At 35.8% G+C, this 21,125-nt stretch overlaps 2 protein-coding genes across 3 annotated transcripts; both read right to left on the minus strand.

Moving 5' to 3' along the window:
• Positions 1-3,044: 3,044 nt before the first annotated feature.
• LOC143465574 (alkaline phosphatase-like) lies at positions 3,045-7,850 on the minus strand. The gene is made up of 12 exons (XM_076963946.1): positions 7,621-7,850; positions 7,144-7,401; positions 6,753-6,911; positions 6,498-6,576; positions 6,212-6,302; positions 5,938-6,074; positions 5,564-5,714; positions 5,094-5,228; positions 4,635-4,743; positions 4,357-4,500; positions 4,013-4,174; positions 3,045-3,796 (listed from the first exon to the last, which is right to left on the minus strand). Exons 1-12 carry the CDS (start codon positions 7,715-7,717, stop codon positions 3,702-3,704), a joined length of 1,617 nt encoding a protein of 538 aa, XP_076820061.1. The 5' UTR covers positions 7,718-7,850; the 3' UTR covers positions 3,045-3,701.
• Positions 7,851-11,192: 3,342 nt separating this feature from the next.
• Positions 11,193-17,570, minus strand: LOC143465505 (ceramide synthase 6-like). 2 transcript variants are annotated; one of them, XM_076963836.1, is made up of 9 exons: positions 16,261-17,570; positions 15,770-15,968; positions 15,486-15,616; positions 15,137-15,242; positions 13,873-14,077; positions 13,488-13,616; positions 13,233-13,339; positions 12,892-13,051; positions 11,193-12,328 (listed from the first exon to the last, which is right to left on the minus strand). In XM_076963836.1, exons 2-9 carry the CDS (start codon positions 15,940-15,942, stop codon positions 12,197-12,199), a joined length of 1,143 nt encoding a protein of 380 aa, XP_076819951.1. In that variant the 5' UTR covers positions 15,943-15,968; positions 16,261-17,570; the 3' UTR covers positions 11,193-12,196. The 2 variants fall into 2 exon arrangements, with proteins under 2 accessions (XP_076819951.1, XP_076819950.1); XM_076963835.1 differs by lacking the exon at positions 16,261-17,570 and having other exon boundaries at positions 15,770-16,191.
• Between the last annotated feature and the right edge of the window lie 3,555 nt (positions 17,571-21,125).

Consider the following 21,125-nt stretch of genomic DNA (forward strand, 5'->3'; position numbering starts at 1 on the left):
ACCAAATAGTAAATCATAATTCAAAGTCTTTGTTTTTAAATCGAGTTTTGCTTGTCATCTTACTACGACAGTTCAATTTTTTATTCCAGGTCAGGTTTTCACTTTTTATTGAGAAGTTAATAACTCCCATTTTCGGCGAAATGTTGAAGAACCTGTCGTTTGGAAAATTGCTAAATACTTGCTGGAAGAAGCATTTGTTTTCTAGAATGAAATCTTAATAACTCCAGTTTATTTCGCAGTAAATTGGAATATTAGCAATGCTGTTTTATGACCACTCCACAAAATGTTCTTGGCCGCTCCATAACGCGACTTTATGGCGCCTTCAATTACCCTGCAATCCTACACCAGCAATTTGACTATTGTAGTTTCTTGTGTTAATAAAACCTATATTTTAATATTTGCTTGCACCAGATTTTCAAAGATTTCTTTCTTGTCCAATGTGTAGCCGGCAGTAGCACTGGTAATAATCACCCGTGCTATTTAGATGGGTGTTGAAAAGAATTAAAGTAAATCTTGAGCAACCAATAATCCGCCGCAAATAATGGATTTAAACTGGAATAAGTTCTGGTTTGTTCCCAACGGTTATGACGTTCATTGTACGAGTCTTCTATGATATTTGCTCAGTACACGTTCGCCTAACCTTGAGAATATTTGTAATTGCGCATCATCTTCAGATTCCACAACGTTTACCGCGAATGAGTTTAAAAAAATTGAGTTACGAAAGCATTTGCTGGTAATCAGTCAAACACTTCAACTTTATCTGCAAGTATGGTTTGGATAATCCAGGTCAGGGTTTGGTAAGGTTGAACTAAATTTAATTGCCCAAGTGTTTGCAATAAGTAATTAAATCAAGTCCTTTTAATTGACACCACAAAAAAGGTATAAGTTTTTTAATAACTAAAACGCAGATATTTTTCGAACAACATTTGTTCTTTAACAAAACGAAAATGAATTGAAAGCGTGAATTGGAACGTTCATATATGTATGTTATAGGTAAACTTTGTTATGTATTCAAACATGTGTGTAAATATAAGAGGTAAAATTTATGCGCACACACAGTAGTTTATGCAATTTACTAAATATATAAAATAAGTGTAGATACATAATTTGTACAAATACTCGCGCCGTGATACAAAGCTTCTTATTTAGTCCACACAAAAGCATCATGGTGGCAATTTAGTTCCATATCATCTGGTATAGTAGTAATGAAATCTTAAGTAAGTTGGCCCAAAGAAAAACACAGCGATTAAAAGAAAGTAATTTCTTTGGCTGGAATTGAATATTTTATCGAAATCATCTTTTATCAAATCATGGAATATATTCGTCGCAGCAGTAGCTTGGAGACATCATACACGCTTTCAGTGTACGATACAAATAGTGTTTATTTAACCCGTTAATAATATGTTAAATTACTGTTTTCACAAAAAGTAACCAGAGTAATCGCAACGCTATGGTCAACAGGTTAACTGGGGAATTTCCGAAATTAACACTGCGATTTGTTGTCTCCGTGAATTTTGAAATTTGACTTTACCGCTGCACGCACAGTAGGATCCGCAAAATTTGCAAAAAGTTTTTCATACGAATGTACAGAATTTACTGCGCAAGAAATTCTCTTGTTAACCCTATCCTAACCAGGCTCGCGAGTTTACTAAAAAACTAGGTGTGGCCGACCCCGCACACACATTTTCAATCGTTAATTACTAGAAAACTATACGTCGTAAACTGATCGGATTTTGACAGGTTAGTAGAAAAATCATCTGGCTTCCTGTATACATCATAATTGTAAAACTAAAGAAAGTGAATTTAGTGTAAATTAAGTATTTCTAAAAGTCACACATTTCTAGAAATTCTTCTTGTTACGCCGCGCCCCCGCTGTGCAGAAAACCAGCTGACCGCGAGAAGAGAACGAAAGAGAATAGTTAGTCGAGTTATTGGTGCGTAAATGAGTAATACGCTTCAATGCGGAGAGCAGAGCAAAGCAGAGGAAAATTATGAAAATATCGCAATATCTTAAAAATTACAAAATCCAACTTTATCAAACAAACATGGACAGATAGCTGAACATTTTTTAGGAAAAGTCACCAAATTTCAAGTTTCTACAGCAAACAATGCAACTGTACGTCACGTTTTGCTATGACAGTGTGCGGGAGAAGCCAAGCCTAGTTAGAATAGGGTTAAATAAAAACAACAGCAATTGAGAACGACAACTAAAAATTTAATCACTATTTAAAATCACTACCAAAAATCAGGTCCTTTAAAAATCAAGCAGTGTACTCCTAAGTGCCTGCACCGTAATCAGCATCTCACTTCAACCGACGGAGACGTTACAGGGTTGAGTTCAGTAATTTAACGGAGTCTTGTATCACCGGGGCCGGCAAATTTTGAAACGTTCGCCCTTGATTTGTACTGACTATGCCGCAGATCTTATCATGAGGTTGTGGGCTGTCTGCTGCAAACGCAAGTAACCGTCACAATTTTGACGATCAAAACGGTCAGTATATCTACTTGTAAATATGTACAACGTTTGGTGATATTTATAGAGCAGATTTCTATTGAAATCGCACTTTTCATGACGTCACGCTGTAACGAGTACAAGAAAATTTGAATAAATTGAACGTAACAATGATGTTTTTTTATAGAAATAAAAGCATCATCTGTCCAGTTGATAGCCAAGTAATGCTGAAGTTTTGATTCGTGCACTTTGTCCTATATCTGTATGAGATCTTTTGACAAAAGATTTATATTTGTTTTATATTACAAGATTTTAGGTCCAATGATCTCTTCCCTTACGTAAATTAGATATTTTCCAAATTGTAATTAAATTCCACAGCAATTCTCTGTACACTTAAATATTTTGGATCATAACCGCAACTTTTGTTAAACAACAGCTGGTTGTTACTTTTTGATAGTCATGACAGTATTATTCGCCAAATATCCATTATTTTCTCCGTCGCAATCCTGCCCAAACATGCTGAGCCACTAACAACGTGACCCGCAAATGTCACTGAAATGTCAACAAAATCAAAGGAAACCTAATACATCGACCAATTTTTTTGCCTTTGCCAACTTCTGTCGTGCAATTTTATTGCATAGCAGCAAATATATCACATAAACAAGTTGAAAACGTGAGTGATTGATTCCTGATACATGCGGTCACGATATAGCTATAGCCGGTATGTATTGTAATTCCACTTTTAATTATCTTAAGCAGATTCATAAAAAGTTGTTTAGTAGCTTGCAAAAACAAAGCGTATAGGCAAACATTTGAAGCTTGTAAATAACAAACAATAACTCACACATGAATGACGCCACACAGGTGGTTAAACTTCTAGGCGGTGGCGCCAACTAGCGCCACATAGTAAAGCTGGACAAAACTACAGATGCTGTTTATAATACGGTCCGCAACAGGACTGGTCCAAACACAGAAATAAAAACGTACTGCCTTGGGAAACTTTTTAAATGAGATAAGACATCAAGATACCATTCAGTTAAAGTGCGAATTTTTGTGACAGATAGAAGCCGAATGCTGTGAACAAAAAATCCTCAACTGTGAAAAAACGTTTGAAAGTAAATCGCCACTCATTGCATTTGTTTACACAACTTTAAACTACAAGAGGTTCCACGCACATGAAACGTAAATTGAAAGAAATGATAAGGCAGTGGACGTCTTTGAAATTTTGAAATCGTTTTCTTTGATGCTTTCATGAAAACGAATCTTTTCCATAAATATTTCTGTTTATTAAGATGTCTATAGTAGAGTCATCCAGGCAATGCGGTTCTTGCACGTGATCAGGACCTTTCAAGTCAAAAGATTTAAGGTCATAAGTTGCAAAATTTAATGTGAAAAGATGCTCTAGACGTCCATATTTAAGCAACTTCCAAATAAAGATGATGAAATAAAGAATAATAATAAAGTTTTCACTAAGCAATAACCTCTATATGGTGTCTCACTCCTTGTTATTTTTTGGCTACTTAACATAACTGTACAACACAAAAAATATAGATCTTTTACCGAAGCAGGCGGCGTACTGTACAACTCGTGCGATGTAGGTCTGTTCGTGGACCCCGGTTAAAAGGTGAGACATGGGGCCAGACCCATAAACGATGACGTCTTCAGCGCTGTGGGTTTCGGTACCGAGTGGGACCGCGCTCTGGGGTCGGTAATATTTTTTCACTGCAAAAGAGTGTAGCAATTATGTCTTTCATTGTCACCTTTTCCTCCAATTAAATAATGTGGACTGTCATTTCTGTTAGCCGTTTTCATTCAACCGTTACGTTAACATTAATAGACATCATGTTACCGAAAAAATTTAAAACAAATTCTATTTAAGTTTTCAGCATCAAGTTTAAACTTACCGGTTTGGTTAGGTTTAATTCTTTGTCTTGCAGCATTTATATTTCTGGCTGTTGCAGCATGGCCCGGCCCATTGCCATAAGCAATTGTCGTGAAATACTTGCCATCCAAAGCAGTCCTTGGGTGTTGGTGAGACGGTGCCAAACCTGTAAAAAGAAAAAAAATTTATCCATTTTTATTATTTTTAAGCAATAATGGCATCACGAAAAGCAAGACTCCAAAAAAGTAAAAATTTATTATTAAAGTTGCCAGGTTTAGGACCGTTTCCCATAAGCCTTACCAAACACGTCATTTCCTCTCACGCCTCCTGCTCCGATCATGAACATGTGACCGTGATCAGCGGTTGTGATGATGAGTGTGTCCTCCTCATCAGTGAGTGAACGAGCAACCTGGAGAAATAGACTTATGAGCCTATAAAATTTATGGAAAATTTCGACCCTTTCTTCTAAATCCAACTAAATGATATTAAGCTGTTACGTTAAGTTGTCCAGTTAAACCTTAGGCCAAGAGGTTCATGATTCTTAAGCTTTTATAAGTTATGGTTTTCCAAAAAGTAGTAAGTTTCAGACACGTCTACTCTCTATCAGCAGGAAATAATGCGCGCCGAAACAAAACAAGAAAATTTCAAAAAAAGGAAAATACAAAAATTTCTTAATAGTTACCCATATTTTCTTCATCTTACGTTGTAATACTTAATTATAAACGCCTTCATTCAAAACTTTAGCTTCAGGAGTCTTACTCGTAAAGCTCTTTCTAACTCTTCAAATTCCTCCAACGCATATTTTGCTTTTCCTCTGTGATGAGCTTTATCCAACATTCCGCTCTCAACCAGAAGAAAGAATCCTTTATTGCTCTTTCTCAAGATTTTAATCGCCTGAAGAATAAAATTGCATTAAATTTGACTTTGCTATATGACATTCATTCATTCCAAAACATTGACTTTCCATGTATTTGTGCAACTATATGTAAATATCACTTTCAAACTGTGAAGAACTTGAATCTCATTATTTAGATCAGCTTATATCCCCATTTTTTTAACTACCTACGTTAATTCAAAGCAAAAGAAATGTTTTAAGGTTTTAATATGCATTGATTTTGGCCTTAAACGAACTTATAATTTCGAAAGCATACGCGGCAATTTTTTGAATTTTTTTAGATCGCTTGAATATACTTCAAACATTGTTCTCCAGACATGAGGTTTGTACACACTTTTTCTGTCATCTCGGGCAGGGATGGTTCTCCACTGACGTCATATTCTCTATCAAGCGAATATTGCATGTTGGTTGGACTGAAGAGCCCCATCAAGTGGTCAGTGGTTTGTGGATCAACCGCATCAAACTGATCTTTGTTCCAAACATAACTGTAAAGTAAAAAATCAGGGTATTTTTATTATTTTCAGCCAATACTATTAAACTAAATCTTTTTTATATTGCAACAACTGACGTGGAGGCAAGCTATCAATAGTTTGGCCTATTTTTTGAAACTGTAAAACGTGATAGGCTGTTAACGCTTGTTTAAATATTACATCATACCTACTGTTAGTTAAACTTTACAAAATTACGCTTGAACGTTTTGAAACCTACCTGGCCGACTTATTGGCCAAATCATCTTGCCATTCCTGGATCAGGTCCCTACCGTCAACTCGAACGCCCATAGACTTAAACTCTTCGTCGGCGACACCTACCGGACGCATGTGAGACCTCCCGCCTCCGAGTATGACCTTCGAGAACACAGACAACTAATTATTAATTCAGTATTGTTTAGTATTGGTTAAGCTCTAATGTTGGCAAATATTTTTCAAGTTTAGTACGGATTAAATTGTATTCTTTACGTCACAGAAAGTCTCCAAAATTTTACTTGAATGTGGCGTTTCTTTTTAAAAAGCTGCAACGAAATATCATCACATTTGTTTTCTGCTCGTACTTTTGTTCGATCTGAATACATGTTTCTACGAAGAAACAATTTGTTTTTCGTAACATCTCAAAGTGCTACAACAAATTTCCATAAGCAAAATACCTTTACCCAACATATGATGCCTAAGTATAGGGAAAGCCAGCAGTAAAAAGTAAACTAAAGGCCATAGTCATCATATGATAAACCAATAGCTTAATCTTAGAGCTCATCAGCTGAAACTAAAACCTACCTCCGGTGCAAGTGCGCGTAGCTTGCTGCTGGCGTGGCGTCTTGCACTTGGGCTGTGGTGACAACGCCAGTAGATTTACCTTGACCAAAAATAACTTTAATGGAATGTAAGTTCAAGAACAAACAAATTCAAAACAACAAAACTGATAAATGCATCAATAAAAATTTGGAGAAATAAGTACAAATTTTTCTAAACAAAGATAGGTGTAGGAATTTATTACAATAATACCAAAAAAGAAATGCAAAAGTCACGTACCAGCCTGCACAGCTTGCTCTAACAAGGTCGTGACCTTATTTGCTTTCACACGACGACAGGAAGTCCCTTTTGCGTTCACTCCCAGCTTTCTGCTGCGAGTTTTTACCCCAGTCAAGAATGCGGTGGCGGTAGACGCGCTATCCGGTGTTTGATTGTTAACTGGGTAAGAAAAGAACCAATCGTCCTGTTTCGTTGATCAAGATTTTTTGCATTGAAACGCTTTCGAGCACAGAGATGCAATGACATTTGTTTTGTTATACGATTTGTTTTTTTTTTGTTATATAACGAAATTTGTTCTTGTTATTATAAACTAAAGTCAGGTTCAAAGTTATAATTGTGGGTAAGAATGGATTAATTTTATGAAAATAACACCTGGAATTTTCGAACTTACCGCTATATGTTTTCACAAGTCCTGAATGGGGCATTGAATCCAATGACGTCACGTATTCTTCACCACTATGACCGAGTTTCTGACCAATCAGGATTCTTCCCGCCGTACTTGTGCCCAAGCTCATTCCATCACCGATAAGCATTATGACGTTTTTCGCTTTTCCAGTTTTTAAATTTGAAAAGATTTTTTTGCTGTTTTCAAGTTCAGATCTACTCAAACTTTTCCAGTATTCTGTCGTAAATTCGTCAGCACAAACCGCTGCAATATAAGCATAACGAAAAAAATTACGTAACACGTAGATACGTGTAACTAGTAACGTGTAAAACCGGTGTAATTTCCACAGTATTTATTGAACATTCTTAAAACAACGAATATAGCAAATACATCTATAAAAAACATCAGCTTAAGCAACGGGCTCACAAGCGTAGTTATAGACAATTATTTCTGCTAAACTTGGCAATGCAAAAAGTAACTTACTATATTTCATTTCATTTAGTAGTAGGATGGCAAAAAAGCTGTAAAACTTCATGTTTCTTCTCGTGGTAGGTTGCGTTAGAGAATTATAAAATGACATCAACTTTCAGATTTGAAAAATTTTTCACTGAAATTTCTTATTAATTTCACGTTTTCAAAACAAAAGTAAGCGTAATTTTTTTAAACAAGGAATACTTTGCTGCTTTGAACTTATCTTTTGCAGACAATTAACAGAATGCAAAAACCACTGCTGCAATTTATATCTTCAGTTGATCACCTTACTTTTTTGGCTACGAATGTTTTCATTTTTTTATCTTAGATATAGCAAGTAGCAATGCCCAAATATTCAATTAAAGTGGCGAACTTTCTCGTTTATTGACGACAAAATTATAAAAACGTGCCTGCAAATTGTGAAATTCAGAAAAAAAACAACCACCTTAAATTTTGATGGTTATTGAGTCTTCTTATATCAACTTCCTTCAAACTGACTTGGCTCGAGTCGGCTGATGTTTTTATACTGAGAATTATTTTCTGAAAGTTTGCACGTTTCATCAGTAAAATATATGTTGACCTTTTGATTGAGTCGATCAAGGTTTTAATTGCAGTTTGCCGATAATTATTTAATTAAAAGCTAAATTATACCGGCTACCACTTATATCCTAATATATATTGGGAGCCACTTGTGCACGATTCTAATATTTTCATAAAATTTGCTTGTTGTTATATAATCATGTTAGTATATAATTAAAAACTTGCCGTTTATTTCAAAACGATACAGCTTAACAAAATATTAAAATGGCAATGAAATGAACATTTTTTAAAACTATTTTGCAATTTGTTGTCGCAGATGACTGACATTTGTTGGTCACACAACCAACTGAAACCGACTTGTTTACATGTAAGTGCAGTGACGGGGCGATTTTGAAAGGAGAGCTTGGAATATCACGTAATTGGCGACCAATCGTTAATATTATCAATACAAAACAATATCCAGTGATGTATAACAAAATCTGTGGATTTTAATATGAAGTATTTGAATACAAGCTGGACTGCTTTTGATATTAATTAAAATTTTGAACGCATCCAGTCTACATAACGTGTGAGAGCCAAACGTATTCACCAAAAACAGCGCTGCATTATGTAAAATGCATGACTGCAGTATTTTAAAATAAACAATGGACATTTCATAACTATAAACTGTTGGAACGAAATTTATAAACGAAGTTTTGTTGAAACCTCTCGAATAGTTATGGAAGAGTTCAAATTTTACAACGCACGGCTTCGACTTGGTCTCCATTTAGGTGGTTGTTCCAGTTGCCGTCTTAGGTAATAATTTAGTCGTTATATCCAATTTGTATTAATTTTCTCACGAAAGACGAAGCTTGTCATAACTAAATTATCTTTCAAGTGTCTATTAATTTAATTGTTAATTCTATAAATATCGTCTGATGAGAAGGCAGATGAAACATTATGAGATTAATTGACCGATCTGTACTTATTAACCTTACGCGAGATGTCAACATTTAAATTAGAAGTGGAAATTTAACCAGTAACTTTAATCTCCAGCCGCTTGCCATTAGCTGGCGGCTGCAACTGTCATCGTTGTCGTAGAACTTTGTAAATTGCAGAAAAAACGACCTTTTGCCCTTAAAGATCGGAATCGGAATTATTGAATAAGCAAAGTACGTGTCATGTCATAGATTCCAAAGTTGAGTGCAGAAGTAAAATAGTTGAATAAGCGCATTTTCATTTCCTGATGAACTAAAAACTTTGCCTTGATGTTTTCCGAAATCTATACGAATTGGCTATATACAGTTATAACCGCGATTAAGCAAATGAAAGTTTCTCGTCGTATTCTGACGCAAACACCTTACTCAGCGTAACCCCATCGCAAACTCTGGCGCACATTCAGGATTTATGAATGTAAACGTGTTAAGGTTTTCGGTCCCCGTTGGTACCAAATAACTTCAATAACCAATTCATTAGGTACTGTATATATCAAGTTCCATTGATGACCATTTAATAATGTGTCTACACGGTTGTTAGTTCCTTTTTGCAACTTTGGCTTCTGGTATAAGGACTTTATTAATTAATCGTGCACAAAATCTTTTCCGTCCGGTTTAGTATCATCTGCTTTGCGTCGGTCAATGGTAAAGCGTTTTTACTATACTTTGAGAAATCAGTGTTATTACTTCCGCAAATCCACCTTGAAACATATTTCCAGTAAACACGTGTAACATGACGTGAGTGAAATAGACGCGGTAAAGTTTCAGTGGACTGATTGCAAAAGACGCATTGTTCTATTTGAAGTTCACGCAAGTTTGTTCTATTTGAAAAGATCTGAGCTTGGTTGCAATGGCACATCGGTAAATTGCTAAGTTCACGCTTTCGTCTTTGGTTAAGTGCATGTCTGTTTGCTAAGCCCACTTAATTTCATGTTTTTTCAGATCGGAATAACCTTTTGGTGGATTAATCATATATTTTTAAAAGCAGTCTAGGAACTTGTAGTGGCGTTAATTGAATACGTTTTGTCGGTTTCTGGTGGATTGAACTTAACCTGAATCAGTTGAGAAATTTGTTCTTCCGGATTGGATAGTCAACTTTAGTTTTCTATATTTAAATAAAGCTGCCATTACTTGCTGTCGTGTTGAGATTTTTGCCACTTTGTCGTATGGAATAAAATTACCATCTCTCGCAATCTGTTGCTTGTAGTTAAAATCGCCGTTTTATGAAAATTCTCCATTGTGCATAACTTTTTAGAGTATTTCGGTATTTTGTTCAACCACAGGAGTAGTCAAAAGTTGCAATAATTGTGCGTAAAGAGCGTTCAAAAAAATATATTTTATTTTTTTTGTTGTTCATACAACACTTTTCGTCACGTTTCTTTAGAATAAATTCTTTAGTAGTTTGGCCTTCAATTAACAATACAATAACTTGTCATTTAGCGACTGTTAAAAGTAATATTGCAAGTAACGTCGAAAAGACAAGTGCCCTCTGCCGACGATGGTTGTTGCGCAAGTTTTGCCACTTGCTGCTGCGACGAAAAAGAATTGAAAGGTAGACGTCGATCGATGATGAGAGGAACTTGTGCCGAATAGCTTTTACTGCATGGCTCGTTGGTTTTTTAGAAGTTAAGCTGACGTTAGTTGCCATAGTTACCAATACGCAAACAACATGATCAGTTGCGGACAAAAGCAGCTGTTTTTCGCAATATTCAGCATCATTAGACGTAATTTGTTGTATTACAGCAGCAAACATATCACGTTCGCCTTAACGTTTACCACGGAGGTAAAATTCAAAACGATGTTGAAGCATTAAAATCATTAAGAGCGCGATGCGTTGTCATATTTTGATAAATGATACAAAGGTCTCGCTCAAAACTCTGCCGTGCGTGTGAGTTTCGGCTAATACAGAATAGGACGCATTGATAGCCACTGGCAGCTGAGTAGCTAAGTGACAGTAAATTGGATAAAATTTCGAACCCTCCAGCATACGCTTCTCTGTTCTCGCAACAGGAAACTGCCAACGACGAGAAGCTTCCTGAGTGTTGAGCCGCCAGAAAGAAAACGGCATGGTACAAAAGAAAGGTTAGCTTTTATTATGCATATATTTAAAACCCATAATTCGAAACTGAAACATTCAACTTGCAATTAAACTTGAAACGAAAACACCGAAAAACGCTTAAATACACAAAAAATCCCCAGACATGCTTTTTTGTTTCTTACAGTTATAATTCAACTCGGTAACACCACTTGGGTCGGTGAATATTCAAAGATCGGAATGACTTGGAAATGGCACCGCATATAACGTTCAAACACAGTGGTATCACTATGGAGCAACCTTAAGGTAAGTTTGCTAGGACGTACCAAGCAAAAAGCGCCGTAAACAATTCCTCGATTTCATTGTCAACATTCTGCAAATCAAGTTGGTGAATTGCATGGGCATAACCAGCCAAATTATTAACTGGAAAATCCCAACAAAATCAAGCAAAAAAAAAGACTTGAACAAAAATCAAACCACTGATAAGGTGGAAAAAATGGGTTATTTGATTGACAGGGGCCAGTTTTTGGATGACCCGGTCAAAACGGATCCATGAAAAAATTGGTGTAATTTTGAAATATCATTTTCTTCGTGAAAAACTGATACGATAACATAATACACAAGTTTACATAATTTTCAAAATCCTCACAATTAATTTACGAGAAGCATTGCGTAGCTAGAAAAATAAAAAGCTTGAAAATTTACACAGCGAAATGGCCCACTAAGCGGGATGTACGGTTGAACAAGCCTGTCATGTGATCGTTATTGCTTTGATGTAAACAGTAGCAACATCTAAGGCAGTGTACAAGTGGTTAGTGAAGCATCTCTAGTGAAGAGGTGGAAATTATTACATGACCACAATCTATGATTAGTCTCTAATACTCGCGGCGAAAGTCGAACAAAATGCACAATCACAATACAAGACGATTTAAAACTAGGTGGCGTTCATGCGGTACGTGCAGTTAATTAGACATTGTTTAAGGTTAGAACAGTCGTACTGTACTGGCCGGTTACGAAGTTAATTTCGAACCAGACTCTGTTATTTATGCGCTTTTCGAAGAGTGACTCCATTTATTCCGGGTCCGTCTCCTTGGCTCTCTGTTCTGGCTCTCGTGACGTCAACATCTTCTTCCGAGTCAGAGACCTCGCTTTCACTCCGTTCGTCGTCGGCCTAATAATAAAATTAGTTGTTGATGATGGTTTATGAGACGGGTTCCAGAAATTTTTGAAATTTAGTTTTTTCGATGGATTTGCATAGTTTATCATTTTTGAATATAGCCAGAGTTTTCATTGTTCTGGCTCAAGATATAGGCATATTTAAAGACATAGCTGCTTATTTTTTAACTCAAGCAAGGCAATTGCGTTCTATCAATGCCACTGCCATATGTATCTCATTCTATGTAAATATTGTGGTATGTGTGACCAACCAGGTTTGGCATAAAAAATGTTATTTTGGAGATTCTGTCAAGTTAAATGTTAAACCTATATTTTGCAATTTTCTAAAATGTCTGGTTTCCTTCATAAACATCCAAAAGTACCGGTATGTGAACGTAAGACACATTTGCTAAATATGTTGTAAAACAAACCTATTCATCTGCATTAAGGGCAAAATATTTTTGGGACATTATCGCTAAAAATAGGCACAAAATGGCAGCTCTGGACAGAACAAACGATACTTTGCAAAAACATATCGACAAAAATCTATATTTCACTAGTTTTATTTATTTTACCTACCTGACCACCTTTCTTGAATAATCTTATAAATCCTTTTACGATGAAAGTGCACCAATATATGTGAAGAAATTGAAGTATTGCCAACCACACACAGAAGATGTACCAGGAGGGGAAAGGCCCGACCACATCGAAGGCATCAAACCATATCGAATACAAAATCCTATCACACAGAAAACAGGTCATACTGTATTTCGAAAATTAACAACCGCAATGTCTAAGAAAACTTCGCAGGAAAGATTAATTTGAAAAGAAACATCAATTTCCAATTTTCTCAACATTCAGTAATTAATACGAAAATATGCTGACAGCTATGATGCTGTCAAAAATGATGGATCACTCACCAGAACGGAAAGTAAACGATTCTGGCCAATACAAAAGATGTGGCAAAAGAAATGAGACCAATTGTTGCAAACGTCTCCTGCTTCGTGTATTTTGCAATTTTCGAAGTCTGCGAGACAATTTATGGAAAATTTAACATAAATATTCAAAGATTTTACATCTAACTACATAAAAATACAATCCGGGAGCCACCATATTTCATCAATTTTACAACATCAATTTTAATGTCGAAACCTCACAACGAAAATCAAAGTTACCTCTAAAAATACATCGGAAAAGTCATGTAAGAGCATGATGAGCATCCCGACGTTCAACATATTGATTGAATATGAAAACATAATGAGGAAGATGGTGGCGATGTGATGGGCAAACATTATCCAGAAATCCTGTAATAAAATAGTTACAGCAAATCTGTCGTATCCGTGAATTCATGAGTTGCTCATTGCATTAAACACATCTTCCTATAAATTCTTCCCTTCAAATAACTTGTGGTAAAGGGCTATTTCGTGAAAGTTGTACAGTTACATACATCAGAAATATCAAATAATAGGCAATTGATAGATAAAAGTATCAATATCACCGCGCGAGTAGAAATTTTAAATAACATATAAGCAATATCAACTAAGCTCTGGCGCCACAAACCTTTCGTTTTATGTCAAAAAACTGGGATATAGTGCATGATGTATAGAAGGCAAGTTCCGTCTGATAGTACCAGTAGTTAAGAGGTTTCAGATGCTGTCTGTCAGGATATCCTTCCCAGCAAGATCGTGTATTGGTGGGACAATCAGTCTGGAATGTTGTGTACAGTCCATAAATAAAGACTGTTACATAAAACATGAATCTCCATCTAAACAAAAATTTAGAAAATAAACACAAGTGCATTTCACAACCGATATGACCTTGCTTATCATTTGCATTTTGTACTTTGAACACTTTGCACATGAAAATGACTTGTCAGGAGAATGAAGTTGCAAAAATCAATAGCAAGGCAGAAACACAAAAAGGAAAAGAATTAGCAGGCATTAACTTTTGCATTGCGACTAATGGTGCTATATTAACGGCAAATCATTTACAACCACATTGATCAATACAAAAGTGCTGACACCAGAAGAGCAAAGTCCGGTTTACAAGGAGGCTCAATATGTAGGTCACTTGAAGCACTGTTTACTTTCACATTTGATTGAGTAACTAGGCCAAAAAAGCAAGGCGTAAGCTTGATTTCGGCAACATCACATTGGTATATGACAGACGTGGGCAAACTGCGGCTCGCGAGCCGCATGCGGCTCTCCGGCATGTTTTTTGTGGCTCTTCTAGTCGAATCGTAAAATTCCAAAAAATGTAAAGGCTACCAAGAGTACCGTTTATGAAAGTTTCTGTGTAGTTTTTCTTTATTTAGGCCAGGATTTCGTTTATGACGTAACACTAGACATCGATTCCGACATTGTTTTCAGGTATAGATTCTATACTCTATGGCAAAGGTTGTCAAAATGCACCTCACCAATATGTTTTTATGGGTCTTTTAGTTAAAAAGTAATATCCCAAAATGACTACTAATAGTATAATAACCAAATTGACAATCATTACTGATTTTGCGGCTCGCTGGTGTTTATATTTTTCCGCAAGTGACTCTTTCATTGAACAAATTTGCCCACCCCTGGTATATGATATGCTTTAAGGACAAAAAGAGATTTGAACAAAACTAAGTCACGCAAGATCATTTTCCCTCCAAGGCAAGACAGTAATAATTTACAGCGCAGTGTGTTCAATGGATGATATTAGCTGTTAAATATTAGCTAAGACTTGGAAAGATATTCTTTGAATGAGGAAGGGACCTTAATGTAAAATTCCAGTAAACAATGTTCAAAAACTAGGCAAAACTTCTTCAAAAAACATTAAATCCACATACACGGTTTCAGAAAACTTCATCAATTTTGATGGGCGATCTATTTCACGTTTTCGCCGAAACCACCTCATAACCCGGTGCTCTCTCCAATCGAGTTGCTTACAAAGACCTAACACATGAAAAAAACAACACATAGACATTTATATGAGTAGAAATTATACTGAAAGTAAAATTTTTATGTTATTGGTAATTAAAAAAAAAAAATTTTGTGTACCAGTAAATCAATTCTCCAAACTTTAATAAACACTCACACATATATAAATACACCGACAGATAGATTATATACTAGTATGTGAAACAGACTCAGAAATGCAAATAGCATTTAACCAATGGTCAGTTAAATTTGACTTACCCTCTAGCCTTTCTCCATCTGGATATTTAGTGATTGAATAGAAGACTTTTTCAAGAACAGCATTGGGTGCTGGTGGTCTGTTAGGTACATCAGAGATTTGTAGTTTTCTTCCAATGGGTCGCGCAATTAATCTGTAAGTTGGAAATGCAAAGCTTTTTATGAAGATCACACAAACGAATATGCTCAATAAATATGGCCAGGTTTTTAGTATCGGAGTAGAACAAAATATAGGTACACATTCAAGTTTAAGAGATGGTTAAAGATTTGAAATAATTTTAAAATACCTTTCTATCAAAATACGAATTCCGTACAAAACTATTGAATACGGGAACATAATCCAAAGATCAGTAGCTTGGGCAAACACTGCATCTTCTGTATTTCGTAAATCAGCCCATGTAGTGTTGTGTGGGAGCCAAAATCTTTCATTCCAAAACCATGTTAAAAATGAAGAAGCCATTGCTACACATGACTTAGAACGCAACGCTATAAAATAAACACCAAATAATCAAGTTCTGTTTCCTCATCTATATATAAAAACAATACAGGCTCTATTGTCTATCCTGAACAATGGAGTATTGCCAAGTTTCCTGACATTCTTTCACATTCTATTATAAAAGATAGGCAAGAGAGCCTTTGTTACTTCAATTTAAACATGGTAAATAAAAGCTGAAGACGGTCTATTTTCCACTAATTTGAATATCACGCTTTTAATTAAAACAACGCACACAGTATTTGCCAAACTAAAAAAGATTTATGATCAAAAATTAAAACATACGCAAAATGCAACAAAAGACAGGACTATTGACATCCAGTTGACAGTTGAGACTTTGCCATAATCTTTAATGAGACCATTAACTTTCTGTGTTCAGACTTAAAAACCTTCAGCAAAATAAAAAGATTTTTTTGACAAAAGGTATTAAATTTTAACTTTAAGATTGCATTGACAGGTGGCAGTTTTTCTCCCAACTGACTACAAGCAATAAGTTGAAATCAACTGTTTCAGTAAAATATAGGTATTTGCCAAACAAAGTGATTTTATACCGGTAAAGCATGAAATGAATTTTCACATTGACAAAATGAGTGACAAAATGAAAAACATAGCATATTTTGATGAGATCGTTCATAACAATAGCATTAGGAACCAGACCAGAGGATAAACTGGGTAGAGCAAATTAAATGCGCATACTATTTACTTTGTTCGTTTCGAAGAAATATTGTTAAAAAAAACGGTAAGTTATCCATACCAGAATGAAGTAAACAAATCTCCCGACTGCTTCAGCCATGTTTTTTCACATGAACGCTTTCTGCGAACACTAATTTATACAATGTCAAAACAGGAGAAATTGCATTATTTTAATATTGTCTTTTGCACCATGCAGTCCATAATTAATCGAACTGTGCTATTGACTAGGGTATATGCATATCAGTACAAACCCATGTTGATAGACAACTGTTTTTTTTGTGGCAAATATTTAAACTGAAGTTTGTGTCACTTTCCGAGCCTGATTTTAAAAGTGTGGCTTATTATGAAATAAAAACACCGTAAGGGAGCTGCTTTATTTGTTTCAGCCTGTGATCCAAAAAGATCAGAAAAATCTGGTTTAGCCACAAGTTTTAACAGATTTCTATTAATTTTTAGGTCAAAACAATCTTAACTGTTCTAATTACGCAATTAGGTTGACTAATTTCGATTCAACACCAAAATTTGCGTTGTCGCACACACGATGTCTCGTCGAAAACTGCTATACTTGCCAATCAGGACATAAGCCACAGCAGTACAGTGGTGCACTAAATAGATGATTAATTTTGCACTTATTAGCTTGGACAGAATTTCTGTGCACTCAGTTTTCAATTGGTTAAGAGACTGGATTTGTCAAACTGTGCAATTGTGCTCTTCCAGTGCGTCCAGATATTTTTGCACGTCCACATTTGTCATTTTGGGTTGTTTGGTGCACCCAAAATCTTTCTAAAAACGGCCTTGCTCTGCCAGTCTGTAGTTCGGCCTCCAGTTACACCACCCACTTTACACAGATACGAAACTCCATGCTTTATGAAAGTGTTAGGCTAGGCTATACAATCTGCAGAATTTATCAAAGTCGTTTAGAAGAAGATTTTTAAAAGCAAAGATGCTGCTAGCCCACATGCAGCTAACACTTTTTTGGATTGTTCGATAATATTTGACTGTGTACCAAAAAGCCAATATTTTTGAAATTTTTAAAATAATTTTTGAAGATAGGCTAGCCTAAAGCTTTAGCTATAGAGTACGTCTGGAGCACGTCACTTTCTTTCCATATTGGTGGGTAAAAGCTACAAGTTTATCCTAGCCTACCAAAGTACGTTAGCTCGACCTTGTAAGGACTACGTAGGTTACGTAAACGTTAGTTAGTTACTACGTAAACGTTAGTGCATTACATCACACTTTCCTGCAGCAACTGTCTTAAACAAATAGCCTACTGTACCTACTCTGCGCAAAACTAGGCGCGTCTGCCCGGCGCCGGCTATTTGGCACAGGTAGCATGTGATACGATGACGTCATGTTAAAAAACATGAATAAACCATATCATTAGCCTATGCTTTATATAAATGTAAAACTAGCCTTGCTGACTGTCCTTTAATTCACAGAACCGTCCTTGATACAGCTTTATTTGCAGTTATTCTTCATTATGGCAACAAATACTTTTTAGTTGAGCTTGAAAATATTGTTATTTTGGATGTACGACTGGAAGAAAGGTTGGGCAACGTGACCTTTCGCTCTCATAAGAAACGCGGAAAACCAGGAGTTTAACCTGCTTTGTCTAACCCGCACGACCAAATGAAGTGGCTAGGCCTATATTCATATTTTGTTATATAATTCATATGCAGCTAGCCTATATGCTTGATTAGTAGGAAATCTGGGTGAATCATATCTGGCTTTAAACACTAACGTGGCTGCACACTGCGGGCAATGCGCTGTGCGCACGAAAAACGTCACTAGGTTTTCCGCCTTCAGTTTAAATCAGCGGTCGGAACCTATCGCTCGCGAGACAGATGTGGCTCTTTTGCTGCCGGCATCTGGCTCGAAGACAAATCTAAGCTGGCATTTCTTAGCACAGTTGTTACAAATAAAACAGACATTTATCATTGTCTAAAATTGTTGGTTTTGCTTAAAAATGCACACGTTAGTTGAATTAAGTGTTGAAAAATATTAGGCTATATGGCTCTCACAGAAATACAATTAAAAATATGTAGATTTCATGGCTCCCTTAGCCAAAAAGGTTCCTGACCCCTTGTTTAAATGTATTGAGCGAAAGGTAGATCTATGCGAAATTTGGGTTGTTTTTTTAACTTTCAAATAACTCGTGTATCACTGTTAAAACACCAACACGATTTATAATGTTTTCCTTAACATATGACAGAAATTTGTGCATTTAGTTTTCTGATAAACACTTAGTTTTAGATATATTACATATTAATATTGTATTTGTTTGCCTGTTTTTCACTGAAAACTTGACATTTTAAACGGTTAAACGTTTTAATTTTTATCTGCAGAATGTCAAATTTTCCCTGCAAGCTTTTCGGGCAAAATCATCAATATTGGGTTCCTGTTAAAATTGACAGCGCAATAATCACCTTTTGAAACTGCATGGCCGAAAAATTCTTGCTATAAAGCTCTCAAACTGTGTATTTGATATCCATCCTCATACTTCAGCATGCAAATAGGCTACACATGACTGGTTGTGCAAGTGATATCTCCTAATAAAATTTGTATCTTTTTCCTTTTGTGATTTTTTGCGGTATTGCAGCCGATTGTTAGACTCATAAATTGAACAAAAACTTTGCTGACTTATAGCCAGGGTTACCATTCCGTGCTTATTTCTAAGATTTTTGCTTATTTTCGAGTAAAATGTCTTAGAAAATACTAATGTGCTTATATCTAAGAAACGTGCTTATTTTTTTCTTATTTTTAGAGCAGAGGGCAGAAGGCAATGCCCACCTACTTTGGCTATTTCGATCCTTTTAGTATACCATTTAGCACCAAAGAGATACCAAAAATAAGAACATGCAAATAGTGTCTCGTTTTTTTTTAGGAACATTGATTGCCTTCTCCAGTTGCGCACTGTTTAAGGCAGTATTCTTCGCTTCCTAGTCGTCCTTATTTTTGAGTTCAGACCGACGGCAACCGTGCTTATAGCGAAATTAAAATTTTTGTCGTAAGCTATTAGCGAAATGTACAGTAGGCTTACAACACGTCGGCTTTTTTACGGTGTGTTATACGGTAGCTGCTTGATATGTATGCTGCAGCCTACCTGAAACCGGTATGCTTTTTGTCGAAGTGGATTTAAAAAGTTATCTAAAGCAGAGAAAAACGTTGAAAGACTTTCCAAACGGACATCTGTGTTGTGGTGTAAGGCGCTTTCATTAAATGACAGGTTGCTACCAGCAGAGATTTTTATTTGGGTCGTGTTGGAAAGAAAATGGCCTAAAAATTTTATTACTAACTGCAAGCATGATGCAGTATAGCAAGCTTATAAAACTTTCTTTACCAATACTTATAAATTCAAATGTATATTTCATTTGTTGATGACAAAGCATTGCAACAAAAGCTGAGATTCAGTAAACGCTTCAATTTCTTTATGTTATTGCCTTATTGAATGCATATTACGGTATACAGACTTTCACATTATTGCTCCCCGTGGAAAATGTCATTCAACCCATTAATGTTGAAAACATTAGTGATTTGCATTTGATCTAAACGCTTATAAGAATCACATTTCGTACCTAGGAGCGAAACCTGATCGTTCCTGGTTCGCACACCTTCCTTTTTTTTGCGATTCTCTGGTCTAATCGCTTTCGAGGGTAAGTGACCGTCAAAACGAAATTGAAATTGACGAAGAATTTGTAAAAACTTTGTGAAACGTCACAGATTGTCCGATTTAACGAAGTTTGACGAGAATGTCTGTCAGCCAAGTGCAGAAACTCTCTCGTGGGATTAGGCTTCCGGGGTTAAAAGCTATTCACACTGATGTTATACTTTTATACAGATTGTTTCTATTTAAGTTAAAATCGTGAAAATTCTGACAATTAATGTTTCTAGATTCTCAACCTATACCTAAAACAAACGCTCTGTTTTGTTAGCCTATACTTTCGAAGGGTCAGTTTAAAGTAAATCAAGAAATAGTAGTTTAGCGCTATATCTGTTTTATTAAAGCACGTCAATTGTTATTGAATTGTTCAGATACAAATAAAATTGAAATACGCCAAGGTACCAGTTAACGACAACAGCGACTTTACAAAAACACGTTGCCAACGGTACCAGTAGTATGAGGTACACGTTGCCATTAAGACACATTTGAAAGAAGGCGGTATATTATGCGATTAATAACCAACCCAATAGCAGAAATATTTATTTTAGAACCGTACAAAGAGGCTTGAGCGAGCGTGGATAAACATAACCATTGTTAAAGAGCCACAGAACAATGCCCGTTGTCAACTAACCTTATTATTTTATGGTGGTACGACGGCCATGGTTGATGCTGCTAGAAACGAGGTAAATACGACGAATCTGTTTGGAAACTGTTCTTGAGTTGTCCGCTCGAAGAACCGTATAGTAATTACGGCCGTCGTCATCTGTACTTTTTTGAACGATTTAATGTTTGATTT

Source organism: Clavelina lepadiformis, chromosome 7, assembly GCF_947623445.1.
Source record: "Clavelina lepadiformis chromosome 7, kaClaLepa1.1, whole genome shotgun sequence".
In the NCBI taxonomy this organism is placed as follows: Eukaryota; Metazoa; Chordata; class Ascidiacea; order Aplousobranchia; family Clavelinidae; genus Clavelina; species Clavelina lepadiformis.